At 41.9% G+C, this 13,383-nt stretch overlaps 1 protein-coding gene across 3 annotated transcripts in view; it reads left to right on the top strand.

Moving 5' to 3' along the window:
* LOC119017890 (collagen alpha-1(XI) chain-like) overlaps window positions 1–13,383 on the top strand; it is a 46,379-nt gene that overhangs the window by 20,022 nt on the left and 12,974 nt on the right. For all 3 annotated transcript variants that reach the window (XM_037095049.1, XM_037095058.1, XM_037095040.1), the window contains 30 exons: window positions 1,924–2,091; window positions 2,206–2,297; window positions 2,665–2,786; window positions 2,917–3,079; window positions 4,102–4,224; window positions 5,650–5,769; window positions 5,865–5,993; window positions 6,088–6,135; window positions 6,580–6,621; window positions 6,761–6,823; window positions 6,908–6,982; window positions 7,523–7,606; window positions 7,719–7,775; window positions 7,984–8,037; window positions 8,545–8,598; window positions 8,731–8,784; window positions 8,877–8,930; window positions 9,016–9,069; window positions 9,148–9,192; window positions 9,616–9,669; window positions 10,573–10,617; window positions 10,912–10,965; window positions 11,058–11,102; window positions 11,647–11,700; window positions 11,804–11,848; window positions 12,364–12,417; window positions 12,678–12,722; window positions 12,894–13,055; window positions 13,140–13,193; window positions 13,283–13,336. In XM_037095049.1, coding sequence (XP_036950944.1) covers window positions 1,968–2,091; window positions 2,206–2,297; window positions 2,665–2,786; window positions 2,917–3,079; window positions 4,102–4,224; window positions 5,650–5,769; window positions 5,865–5,993; window positions 6,088–6,135; window positions 6,580–6,621; window positions 6,761–6,823; window positions 6,908–6,982; window positions 7,523–7,606; window positions 7,719–7,775; window positions 7,984–8,037; window positions 8,545–8,598; window positions 8,731–8,784; window positions 8,877–8,930; window positions 9,016–9,069; window positions 9,148–9,192; window positions 9,616–9,669; window positions 10,573–10,617; window positions 10,912–10,965; window positions 11,058–11,102; window positions 11,647–11,700; window positions 11,804–11,848; window positions 12,364–12,417; window positions 12,678–12,722; window positions 12,894–13,055; window positions 13,140–13,193; window positions 13,283–13,336 — 2,223 coding nt within the window. In that variant the 5' untranslated portion in view covers window positions 1,924–1,967. The remainder of the gene's footprint in view (window positions 1–1,923; window positions 2,092–2,205; window positions 2,298–2,664; window positions 2,787–2,916; window positions 3,080–4,101; window positions 4,225–5,649; window positions 5,770–5,864; window positions 5,994–6,087; window positions 6,136–6,579; window positions 6,622–6,760; window positions 6,824–6,907; window positions 6,983–7,522; window positions 7,607–7,718; window positions 7,776–7,983; window positions 8,038–8,544; window positions 8,599–8,730; window positions 8,785–8,876; window positions 8,931–9,015; window positions 9,070–9,147; window positions 9,193–9,615; window positions 9,670–10,572; window positions 10,618–10,911; window positions 10,966–11,057; window positions 11,103–11,646; window positions 11,701–11,803; window positions 11,849–12,363; window positions 12,418–12,677; window positions 12,723–12,893; window positions 13,056–13,139; window positions 13,194–13,282; window positions 13,337–13,383) is intronic.

The raw sequence follows: 13,383 nt of genomic DNA on the forward strand, positions 1-13,383 counted from the left end.
GAATCATTGTCAGAACACATGTATTTTTTATTGCCCTCCGGTATCGGTCTTTGTTGTGTGTTGCAGACTGTTGTGTCAGTGCCAAGATTGCAATTGTTTTATTACCACACCAAGCTTCTGCAACAAGTATGTGTCCTAGGAAGAGAGAGAGACAGAACAAAAGAGAGAGAGAGTGTAAAGGGTCTGACTGATAAAGTATCTCATGAGTTTGTTTATAAGGTTTCTTAATTATAGTGCCGGCATCACCCACATGTGCCAGAGGTAACCTGAGGACTTCAGTAACATCACACAAAGACAAACAGTTGTGTATCTTTGCAGAAAATATTCAGTCTGGGTATTTTTTTCTCTTTCATCGGCTTGTTAATTACTTTGTCTGTAGTTAGGTGCTGGGTAGGAAATGCAAAGTGGTTAATTAGTTTTCATTATTAGAGCTTTTTTGCTGAGAAAGACTGTTTGCTGGGCTGGAAACGAGGTTGATAAGAGCCTTTTGAACTAAAAGAGGCTTATAATCTCCATGGAGGGTTTGATTCCTTCTCAGTGTAAATTAAATTGATTGATGCTGCTTTTAAATCAGGATAAGTAAGAGGATCAGTCAAACTTAGTTTTGGTCCAAAACTGTTCTGAATCAGTGAGCGAAGTATGTTAAACTGAAGGTAACCACAGCAAGAGTACGTGCTTCAAGTTAGCAGTTAACTATCTATAGAAATGCATTGTTGCATGTGGCAAGTGACAATCATATAATGTCAATCTGGTTTTAATCAACTTGACATTAAATCCCACACAGTCTCTGAATAGGAGAAAGTCTTTTTTGCCCTCATGACTCCACCATCCCACCACTGCTGCTCTGATACTGAGTAACATCAATGAATTAAACAAAAGTAGAAGAAGCTTTAAGAAGGCACCTAAAGTTTCATCCAACTATAATAACAAAATGAATTTAAATATAGATGGTGGAAGGTTTAAATGATACTTTGGCAAGTAATTTTCCCTTACGGTTTCATTCAAACAAAACGTGATTCTCATCTCCCTGACAGTTGTCATTACAAAGGTTACAGACCTGCTGATTCTTATCCAAGCCCTTATTTCATCTCTATACTTTGGTTCCACCCAGACATCTTCGCTGTGTCATATCCCTCAGTTAAACAAAAAGTCAGTTGGTGAAAAAGCATTGTCAGTGGCCAAGTCAAAATTATGGACCTCCCTCCCTACTCTCATTATCTCAGCCCAGAGATATCATTAAGAAGCTATGTATAACAGACTTTTAATCATTAGCATCATCTTATTTCATATATGCATGAGTGCGTTTGGATACAAGCAGTTCTCTGTTTTTTTTTCTGTTTTCTGCATTTTTACATCACTGCTTTAAAGCTCCAAGAAGTGCTTTGTAAAAGTAGGGTGGGGTGAGAGGGCTGACCAAGGAAGCGTGGCTTAAGGCTCTTTCAGAACAGGAAGCAGGACACTCAATGGCAGCAGACAATGCAGCAGAATGTAGTCTGACCATGTCTGATGTCTCCCACTTGCTTCTTGAAGCAGAGCAAATCCTTCTGCTCACCAGAGTGTGGTTTTGGAGAGACCTGTGCCGGCCACTTTGGGGTCTGAAAGGATAATAAACTAAAGCTTTTTTCATTTCAGAGGCTTATTACTTGAATGCAGTGCTCTGTGCATGCATGGATAGCCTCTCAAATAACAGGGTAACTCCAGTATTTTTAAACCTGAACCCTATATTTACATATTTAATGGCGTGTAAATGATTTGTCGTTGTTGTATGTACAAAGTCATGGCTAAGTGATAATCTAGATGAGGCAACAACTTTAACAACCTTTAAAGCACCTGTGAGTTGAACCCCCTAATGAATGACAGGAGAGCAGCTGATCATCAGACCCACCCGTCCTCTCAGTCATACTGTTTCTTGTCTCTTTGCAGCCGATCCTATTGATGTCCTGAAGGTCCTGGAGCTGTCAGAGGACATGGAGGGAGTGTCGTTGGAGGCAGGACTGTGCACCAGCAGAGAGGGACGGGAGGAGACGGACCTCTCCTACAAGATCGACAAGAAGATTCAACTGAGCGCGCCCACCAAGCAACTCTTCCCTCGTATGTTTCAGTTTAAATATCTGTGGGCTTTTTTGATACAGCGTATAATAAAGTGACGGTATGAATGTATTTTTTCATTGAGTGACTTTGCTTTGATATGTGTATTCCCTCCAGATTCGCCTTTCCCGATGAATTTCTCAGTGATGACAACAGTCAGAGCTGTGAAAAGCTCTCAGGTCTTTCTCCTGTCCCTGTACGACTCACAGGTATTTTAGAAATAAATGTTCACTCATTGTGCTGAGATATATATAACTCTGGCTTTTGTCCGCCATAAATTGGAAGACTGACCTTGAGCAAAAAACTCCCTTTCAACCATGCCTGCAGGAAGTGCTTCTGAGATGCTTCATCAGAACGGTTGCTGAAATTTGTGAAAGACTAATTTAAAATGATAATTTTGCAATGTCATCAGTGAGAGTGCACACTAATATAACACGTATGTACAAGTATTACTTACGTACACTACCCTATTTACACTGACATACAACAACCTAAAGAATGTTCCCAATAGACAGAACTGAAAACCTGAGTAGTGCCATTTATCCCAGCATCCCTCTTTCCTTATGTGTCTCTCAGGGGACACAGCAGCTGGGTGTGGAGATTGGCCGTTCGCCTGTCTTCCTCTATGAGGACCATGAGGGTCAGCCACCCCCAGAGCTTTACCCCACCTTCAGGAAGATCAACCTGGCTGATGGCAAGTGGGTAACTACACACACAGACACCCATACACACACATTTAATACACATAACCTTTTCTTCTTTGTATTCTAAAAACCCCAAATCTTTTTTTTTCTGAAATTGAATTTCTTCTTCTCTGCTTCCTGCCAGGTGGCATCGAGTAGCCTACAGTGTGGAGGGCCAGTCTGTGACTCTGTACCTGGACTGTGTCAAACTGGACACCCTGGACTTGCTCAGGGGTTTTGACCCCCACATCAGCACTGATGGGGTCACTGTGTTTGGAACGCGACTGCTGGACGAAGGCGTGTTTGAGGTAGGACTATGGGTGTGTGAATTCTCTGTGCCTGTATGTGTGTGTCTATGTGTCTGTTAGATGAACTCAGTGGAGGTGAAACTCAGATGCACAACGCGCTTATTAAAGGGAAGAGCCAACATCAGCACCTCCACACCGACTAATTTGGGTTTAATTACAACCAAAGACTTGGCAAAGAGTATAAAGAATGAGAAGAGACAGTAAGCTCCTTGTGTGTGGTAAGGAAGTGTCTTTGCTTGTTGCTGCCTGTTTGATTTCTACATCAAATGGTGACAAATGGATAAATAGAAAGGCTGGTCTCTCTTTAGTGCCCTCCAGTGGCTGTGAGGATGTACTGCACCTTTTGCCATATGGATGGATTTGCTTTGCAACAGAGGATTTGAATGCATTCTCACATAAAACCTCTGACAAATAATTAGGTCAGTACTTGCAATTGAATAATGATCTTCTCTGACTGCTGCCCCGCAAAAAACATGGAAAAACCCCCTCTAAATCTGTCACTGTGTAAAACATTTTATGAGTTCTGTTTCTGTTGTGTCCCCAATGGTGTGAGGCCATTTTGACGGATCTCAAATGTGAACTATGACCTTTTGTTTTTCAGTCCATCGTCAGGTGGTCCATCTGTTTAACTGAGCAACAACCTTCCCATGTTTGGCTTGGACTCCCCTCCATGTGTGTGGATGTGTAAAAGAGGGCGAGAGAGAGAAAGACTTTGTGTCTTGTCGGTGGATTTAATGTGCTGGCGCCACTTGAGATTGAAGCTCTGGAGACGATTAAGTGCAGAGCAGCGATAAAAAACCAGCCTGTTAAGCCACTTTGATCTGACTAAATGAACACATACAGTCAAAGATAAAGACACAGGAGACAGATGACAGGTCATTCGCGTAATTAATGGCAGATTGTACAGTGAAGACCAGTGATGACATCCGTAATGTGAGGCCACTTCATGTGACGATCACATGGTTTCACTTATGTAGAGTCACAGATTTGTGTGTGTTTGTGTGTGTGTTACTGTGACGCAGGGAGACATTCAGCAGCTGCTGATCGTCGAAGACCCCAGAGCAGCAGAGACCTACTGTCAGGACTACATCCCAGACTGTCACGCGCCTTTGCCTTACAACACCATATTAGTAGAAGCTGAGGAGGTAAGTCCCCTGCTGACAGTCCATCACAGAGGGAAGAGAGAGATGGTTAAACCACATTGAAGAGTCTCTGATAAAGTCCACATGGCCCATTCCACACATAACACACACTGTGAGACATCTCAGGTGCTGAATGTTGTAAATCCAGACATTTTAACAGTAAAGGAGCCCCCAAGGTTTCATTTAGTAAGAGGAAAACCATCACAGGTATTTATGGAGAGTTTGGAGGGCAGATATGACAACAAGACAAATGGTTTAATCATTTTCAGCCATGTCTACGCATTTAAAAAATCCTCTGGGTAACATAGATTTAAACATTACTGTGGGCTGTGAAGAAACATTCACTGCATGCTGAGTTAAACCCCTGTCACACTAGACAAAAACCCAACTAACATGTGGCATTTGTCTTCAGTGCTGAAGGGCCCAGTTTACATTCATAGCTGATCAATTGATTCTGCATTAGTCAGGGCTGTTTATCAACTCCAGCACTGATTGTCAATGATGGAAACATGAGAGAAAAGTCACAGAAATCAAAGATATTAAAAGGAAACAAACGTAACATTGACACTGGCCTCCAGGCTGCCTTTTACTGTTCCTCATTTTCCGGCAAACGACACAACTGGAAACAGAGAGGCTGTAAACATTTAATCAGATATTTAGCTCAACACTGTTTGAATATAATGTGCGGATTGTGTTGACTAACATCTAACCACTAGTTGCGGTGTGAGATGCATCACTCAGATGCCTCCAGCTGTTAATTTCCTTTCTGTCGATGCAACATTTCCACCTTAAAATGAAGTTATAAATCTTTAAAGGCTCCTAGAGTCCACTTAGCTCCCTCCCTCACTCTCGTTGACGTCATTTTTCTTCTTCTCTTTATCCCTCGCTCTTCACAGTAAAACACAATACATGGTTTTGTGGTCGAGTGCACTCTTCCAGGTTCTTTGTGCCAATGCTCCTGGGAAAGGTTTCAAATCCTCCTCCGCTGCTGCTGTTTCATTCATTCATAATCTGGCTTATAGTGCAAAACACTCCAGGAATCCCAGTTTATTGTGTTCAGGTTTTTTATTGCAACATCACCAAATGTGGTGGATGATGAAGCCAACGGAAAACATGGAATTTGAACTCTGATGAAGCCATCATGCTTGAACAGACAATCCTGAAGGAGCTAAAAATACTACATTGTAGCCGTGCCATGTATTGCGTCTGCCCAGCATTTCTTGGCTTTTCATGATATAGTTACATAGTTATAGCGCTCAGCCTGACTGGACTACTAGAGGGAGTGAATCTCACATCTCAATCGGCATCCATCATGTCAAAAAGTTTTATTTCTGATCATTTTATTATCTATCTTAATTGATTTTGATGTTTTGCTTGAGTTCAAAGCATCACACATTGACTCTGTTTCGATTCTTTTGCGGTCTTCAGGTGGAGAGAGCTCCTAAGAAACATGTTGTGGAGCAGTTTGAAGAGTTTGACTACAGTGACCTCTATGACGACTTGTCTGTTTCTACGGTGACTGCAAGTCCTAATGTCACAGAGTATGAGGTGAGACTCAGCAGGGAGATCAGCAGCACGAGCTGGACTTTGTGTCTCTCATTCTGTCCGTCATTGTTCATCTTCACGTGTGTTTTATCGGACAGATCGTAGAGTACGAAGACTATGACAACACAACGGAGTACTACCAAGTGAACGAGTATGAATACGAGGAAGAATACGATGAGCGCTATGGACCGGCCGAGAGAGAACGGGAGCTCTCGCTTAACACAGAGGTACCATCCAAATCATCAGTTACACATAAAGGACATAAAACTTACCCTTTCATTCATCTACATTAATACTGTTCATATGTCTGTGTGTATATAGGATATACCAGAAAAAGGACAGAAAGGCGAGCCGGGCTACTTGGGACCGGTGAGAAAAAACAAAACACCACCACATGTGATTGATTTTGCTCCTTAAAAGGTTTTGAGCACCGACTGAAACATGCTGAAAGTGCCAAGTCTCAAGAAGACAAAAGTCATAAAATGTTTTGTGAAATTCATTCATTCAGTGTTGTTAACTTAGATATTCCATCCATGTACTATTTTTACTCAATGTATGCATGGTTCGTTGACCAAATAGTAATACATATACTTATCCCAAAACACTTCCTCGATTGATCCAGAAAATTTAAGCAGGGAATGTATTTTTAAAAAGCATTATTCCACCATGTGGACAACGTACTATGTGAAGGTTCTAGGTATATGATAGACAACAGTACAAGAGGCCAGTATTGAGTTATATAGCTGATATTAATGGTTACAGGTTAACCAAACACCTCGGAGAAAAAGTTAACTTCTGTAAAAATGTCTGCAGGGAACACAGATTACAGGACCACATGGGCTTCCAGGACCGGAGGTTAGTACACTCTGCTGCACAACTTCTTATTGATTCAGTATTAAATTAGTAAAAACATTTTGCATGTAGGAAAGACAAGTGTAGTGACTCCAATTACAGAAAAGTAATGGCATCAAATATTTTTTGTCCATGTGTGCAGGGAGAGGCAGGGCCTCCTGGAATCACAGGACCAGTAGGACCTCGAGGAGACGCTGGGGAGCCGGTGAGGACCGTCCTCAGATTGTTGACTGAGAGTCCACCACGTTTTGGCATCACTCCATAACTGTCCTTCTCTGTCTTCTCTCAGGGCCCTCCAGGGCGGCCAGGCCTTAACGGAGCTGATGGGATACCAGGCCCCCCAGGAAACATCATGCTCATACCGGTAATGGAGATGCTTCTGTGTTGCCTGAGGCCTTACAAGCTGCAGTGGGGTTGCTATGGACGTTATTTGTACCTAATAACCCTTAACAGAGCCGCAGGGTGAATGGGAATGTGTGAGTGTTGTAACTGAGAAATGGGCTTGCCCAGGATTGTTACATAAGTTAGTCTGGCTTCAGAAGTTAGACCATCAGCTGCCCCGCATTGCACTTTCCAGATTGCATACCTGGAACATACCACATATAATTTACGGACCGTAGGTGTCAAACAAAATTTCAACCAAACATAGAGTGTAGCTCATCAATGAGGCTCTCACATGATAACAACAGAGCTTCATCCTCAAACCATTCATAAGCCCACCATTCCCTGTAGGGAATCACCTGCATGTTATGTTTTTTCTGCTACATTTTTCAGATTATTCCTTTCACCCATCTGCTCCTTTTCATGCAAGAGTTTGATAGCAGCGCTACATATTGGCCACTGGGTGGGGTATTGAGTTTGACTGAAAAGCATCTGGTGTGCTCGTGTGTCTCTGTGTGTGCAGTTCCAGTCAGGTGGTGATCCGAAGTTAGGTACTGTGGTTTCTGCACAGGAGGCGCAGGCTCAGGCCATCCTGCAGCAGACCAAGGTACACAAACATGTGAAATATTAAAGTTACATCTCAAACACACATTATAGAACTACTGCAGTTTGTGTGTTGCTGTTTGACTCCTTCACCCTCCTTATGCTTCGTCTTGTAGCTGGCAATGAAGGGACCACCAGGGCCGCTCGGCCTCAGGGGTAGACCAGGACCACTGGTGAGTGAGATCACATCATATTGGTAATGTGGTGTGCATAGTCTGCTGTTTGACGTCATACTTAATCAGAAAACTTACCTGTGCGGGTGAGGGATATACCTATGCAACTTGAGCATTACTTTACATAAGTGATTCACATAGTACTAGATTATAGATCCCAAAGCAGACTTGTTTGGACAACTAAATATTCTAAGTTTTTCCTTCCCAGGGTCCACCAGGTTCCTCTGGGCTGAAGGGCAGCAGTGGAGACATGGGGCCAGCGGTAAGTCAGCTGGTTGTCATGGCAACACACTCACTTCCCTGTACAGAACCAATCACAGCGTCCAGGTCGAAACCCCCTGTGTCACGTAGCTTAAAAAACAATTTAGTTTTCTTGTTTTTATGATGATATTTCAAAACATATACATCCAATTCATCTGAAGTTCAAAGTGTTTGATTATTTCAGATAGTAACAACAGTTTCATAAACATTAGGATGGGGGATTGATTAACCTATTCAGCCACAGACTAAAGACAGTGACAGTAGACAGATACATAGGTCGGACCACTGTGTTTGGCTATATCACTTGAAACAATACAGTTAACTGCTGAAAATCACAAGAAGTTTGCAGATTTCACATTTCTTGTAATGAAGGTCAACAGCTGCTTGTCTACCTGGAAGTGACATTTGTTGTTTGCACTACTTAACAGGTATTCAGTCTTTATCAGTGGAACTCATTTGTGAGCCAGCTTAACTATCATCTTCTTTTTATACACCTGTTGATCTCCAGGGTCCTCCAGGACTGACAGGTATCCCAGGTCAGAACGGGCGAATTGGGAAAATGGTGAGACTGTTTACTGCAGTCTTGACTCTAATCTGTTAATATGCTGTCATAGTCTTTTCTCAATAACTCAAACATTTACAGCATGTCAGTGAGTACTCAGCCATTATCTGGACGTTTTTGTGTGGTTATTAGGGTCGAGCAGGTGAAGATGGGGCCCGTGGTGCGATAGGAGAGACTGGAGCAAAGGTGAAAGAAGAACTGATGTCACAGTCATGCTGTTCGCTCTCTGACAGCTCTGTCTTCTTAAAATAGGAACTAACCCTTCTCTTCTTCCTCAGGGGGATAGAGGCTTTGACGGCCTGCCTGGTCTGCCAGGAAACAAAGGACATAAAGTGAGCTATCAGCCTGATTGATTGAGCAGATTTATCAGATAATTCATGATACTCATTGCCAACTTCTATGGATGTATTTTCTCAGGGGGACAGGGGTAAGCCAGGCCCTGTAGGTCCTGCAGGAGAGCCAGGAGAGAAGGTGAGAGGTATTCATGATGACATCGTTTTTTTTATATCTGTTATGCTCAGGTTGTATTAATGTTTGTCATTTTCACAGGGCTCTGAGGGGCCAGCGGGACCAAGAGGACAACCAGGCGATGCTGTAAGTGTCAATGCACGATCAAAACCCACACACACAATGTATATGTTTGTATGGATAGAATATTACATTTTAAATGAATAGAAGAGCAACATTTTTGGAAATATTGCTTGTTGCTTTCTTGGTGAGAGTTAGATGAGGGGATCGATACCACTCTTATATCTGTGCATTAAATATGAAGCTACAATCATCAGTCGGTGTGCTTAGCTTGACTGCACACAGGGGAACAGTTGGTGTGGATCTGTCTGAAGATAATTGTATTGATTCACCTCCTTACTGTATCCAGTCTTTATGAAAAGTTAAGCTTACTGGCTGCAAGCTGTAGCCTTACAGTTATTGAAAGGACAGAAGAAGAAGCATTAGGGTACACACTCTCAATCACCTCTAATTATATCTCTTTATTTGTAACTGTGATGTGTATTTCAGGGTTCCAGAGGTTTGAATGGGCCCAGAGGTCGTCCTGGTCCACCCGGCCGCACTGTGAGTGTGAATTTTACATTTTGTGTAACTCTGTGCAAACATTCAGCCACACACACATTAATCTGTACCCTTGGCAACAGTAAAACCCCATGAGATGCCAGTAATTATCTGCTATCTCGCCTCTGCGTTTATTAATACAGCTGAAAAGGAGGCTCTTTCCCGCCAACAACATAAATCCAGCTACAGTGTCACTATCAGACGATACCATAAGATAATGCCTCAACATGATGTTACTGCAGATCTTCCATTTGTTAACATGATGTTATGCTATTCTTATCTCATCCGACAAAATGACTCTTTCTCTTCCAAACACCCCAAGCGGTCTGTTTCTAGTTTGCATAACTTAACAGTGTGTTTGCACTTGTCGAAACACACGTTTGCGCTTACAACCATCTGATAGCACAGAGAGGAAGCACTTCTTATTTGGTAAAAAAAAAAAAGATATATATATGTATATATATATATTTATCCCTGTTGCGTAATTGAGCATGAAATGCCTCAAGCAAGGACGTGGTAGAGCCAAAATCAACAAGGTGGCTCATAATTTTCTGTTTTATTTAGCTGGCCTCCCGAGAGACTCATCTAACAAGCTGGAGGAAAATTTCTAAATTAAAGAGAGTCAGCAATGCAAGCTCCTTTTTAGCTTTTAGTCAGAGGGGAGAAGAAAATGTTCATGTGACACGAAAACCTACAGCGAGAAAATTAAAACCATACAAGGGAATTAATAAGTGCAGTATACAGCTCAGACTTCCATCCTTCTCCTCTGTCCTATCATTTTGTAATATCAAACTCTTGTGCTTTCCAAATTGTTTTGATTTACTGTAGCGGCCACACGAGTTTACTGAAGGACACAGAAGAAATAACTAGTCCCGTCCACTAACCGTCTTCCTTCTCTCCTCACAGGGCATCCGAGGAATTGACGGGGTTCAAGGTTCAAAGGGAAACATAGTGAGTATAATGAAAAAACAGAATCAGCGTATGCTTAATTAGCCAAGTGCGCAAGTTTCCAAAGAATGTGTCTTGGCTTTTTTCCAATTAGATCACATATGTTAAAGTGACAAGTGCAAGAATTAGATCAGGAGTGATAAGACATTAACATAACAGAGGAGAATGTAACGTGGAGTGTGGTCCATTATTTTAATCCTGGGAAGAAGCTGTTCATGTGTCTACTAGAAGAAAGCAGTAGACAGAAGAGCCTGATAGCAGAACGGTTCCCTTTACATCGTCTACTGTTTATCACAGGGACAACCAGGAGACATCGGAGCAACTGGACAACAAGGCAACCCTGGAATCCTGGTACGAGCTGAGAATAGACACTCAAAACATGATTATAACTGAATTGCATGAATGCATACACAGAAATACTAATGGGTCCATCTCTCCTACAGGGTTTTCCTGGTCCTCAGGGGTTAGTCGGGCATCCAGGAGAGAAAGTAAGACACTTGTAGCTGGATTTTTGGAAGCACTTAGTATTAAGTTCCTTTTTGAGGCCATGTTTTATTAAACATTGTCTTTGAAAGGGAAGAAAAAACAACGAAAAACAATTATGTGTCTTTTTGCTTCACCACAATGTTTATTGTGTTTGAATGTCTTTTTTATTCACATTTTATCAATCTTTGACCACATGCAGTCTTCATTTCAAGTGGAGGAATTTCAAGAGCATAGTTAGCTGTTAATAAGTACATAATGAAGGATTTGTTAACCTTAACAAGGCATTGCTCTCACTTTAGATCCAGCTACTGCAAAAAGCAAAGTTCACTGTCAATAATTGCATGTTGTTTTGTCTAACAATTAACATGATTATGATGCAATTCTAACCACTTATTAATGTATGATGATATAAAGAAACATCTCTTAAGGACTTTTAAAGGCCTTACAACTTTATAACCTGCACTTGTTACAAGGACATTAATATAAAACATTGTCTCTCAATGGGGTAAAGGAGTTTAGATTTACCAACTTACCTTTGTCCCTCAGGGGCCTCAAGGGAAGAAAGGGATGCAGGGCTTACCTGGAAACGATGGGCCCCCAGTAAGTACATGTTTGAGCTCATGTATGTCAGAGGAGACTTATTGACATGATGCATTACACTTTTACATGTGCCTAACTACTGATATTGTCCTCTTGTCAATAGGGTCACCCTGGAAGAGAAGGCACTCCGGGTGAAAAAGGACTGCCGGTAAGTCTGCAGGTGTTTGTGTATAATGAATGTTGTGTTGTTGTTACAGTTGACTAGAGGAGTAAAGAAGTAATTTGACATTGTAGGAGGTTTACTTACGTGCCATCTTGCCAAGACTCACAGCTGTAAAAGACGTCATTTGTCATTTTGACATGTTATTTTTTACTGATTTAACAAACATGTTTTAACACGTGAGTTTAAGAGGTGCTGCTAGGTGGATCTTGTTACGCTTCAGCAGGGCCAAGGTAGCTGTTTACCCGTTTTCCCAGCATAAATTCAGACTTTTAGACTTATATTGTCTATCAAAGGAAAACAATTATTTGCAGAAGTGTTTACAAACACAATACTGTACAAGAGGAGATGGGACATCAAAGCATACAACCAGATGAAAAGAAAATATATGTTAGTTGCATTTATAATACTTTGAGAATGGGAAAATGTAAACCTGTTGCTGTTTGCCCTGAAGAGCCAGTCAGATAAAACTGTTCCTTTAATGTTTGTGTGTTCATGTGTAGGGTCCTCTGGGAGTGCAGGGGCCTGTCGGATATCCTGGACAACGAGGAGTTAAGGTAAGAAATGCAAAGGTGAAATTCCTTCTGTGTGACTGGTTTTACTGATCCTCTGTTTTTAATGTATTTTTTTACAAGCCAAATGATTCAGCAGATCATTATTGTTCTCACTGATATCAGTCAGGTTTAATGGCAAAGCATGGCAGGTATTTGATATGCTTGCCCCTCATTAAGATGCCATGAACAGCCAGTGATGTTATATAACACGTTTTCTGTTTTGATGTTGACTTCCAGTTTGTTTTCTCTCTCCTGTTGCACAGGGAGCAGATGGAATCAGAGGATTAAAGGGAAGCAAAGGTGAAAAGGTGAGATAAACACAAACATGGTAGAGTCTCTGCACACTGAGGATGTTTTGTTGTCTGAAAATACTGCATTACCTCCAGAGATCAACTACAGTATGCATGCTGTCTGTCACCACCATCTGTGACTTTACCTTGACTGGATTTTCACCCTCCTCCAATTAATTCTGCCTGCAGGGAGAGGATGGTTTCCCAGGGGCCAAAGGGGAAATGGGAGCAAAGGGGGACGTTGGAGACAACGGAGCTGCAGGTGGCAGAGGAGAAGATGGGCCTGAGGGGCCGAAAGGCCAGATGGGTCCACAAGGAGAAAGTGGCCCTCTTGGTACTTCTGGAGAGAAGGTACATGGCTAAAAAGAAATAAAAAGGCTAAATACTTAAACCTTGTGCAAGATGAGATAAGAGTTGCATTATATCATGTTTTAGGGTAAACTTGGAGTTCCTGGGCTGCCAGGATATCCAGGACGACAGGGGCCGAAGGTAAAACGAGCAATGATTTAGTGAATGCGAAACTGATATAGTGGATATCATTCATACAAAGTGAATATGTGTTCCTTCCTCCCCTTCAGGGTTCTGATGGGTTTCCTGGTGTACTGGGAGCCGGAGGAGAAAAGGGGAAAAAAGTGGGTAGAAGAGTGTTTAAAATAATGATGATATTATGTCTGGAATC

Source organism: Acanthopagrus latus, chromosome 1 (genome assembly GCF_904848185.1).
Source record: "Acanthopagrus latus isolate v.2019 chromosome 1, fAcaLat1.1, whole genome shotgun sequence".
Lineage (NCBI taxonomy): Eukaryota > Metazoa > Chordata > Actinopteri > Spariformes > Sparidae > Acanthopagrus > Acanthopagrus latus.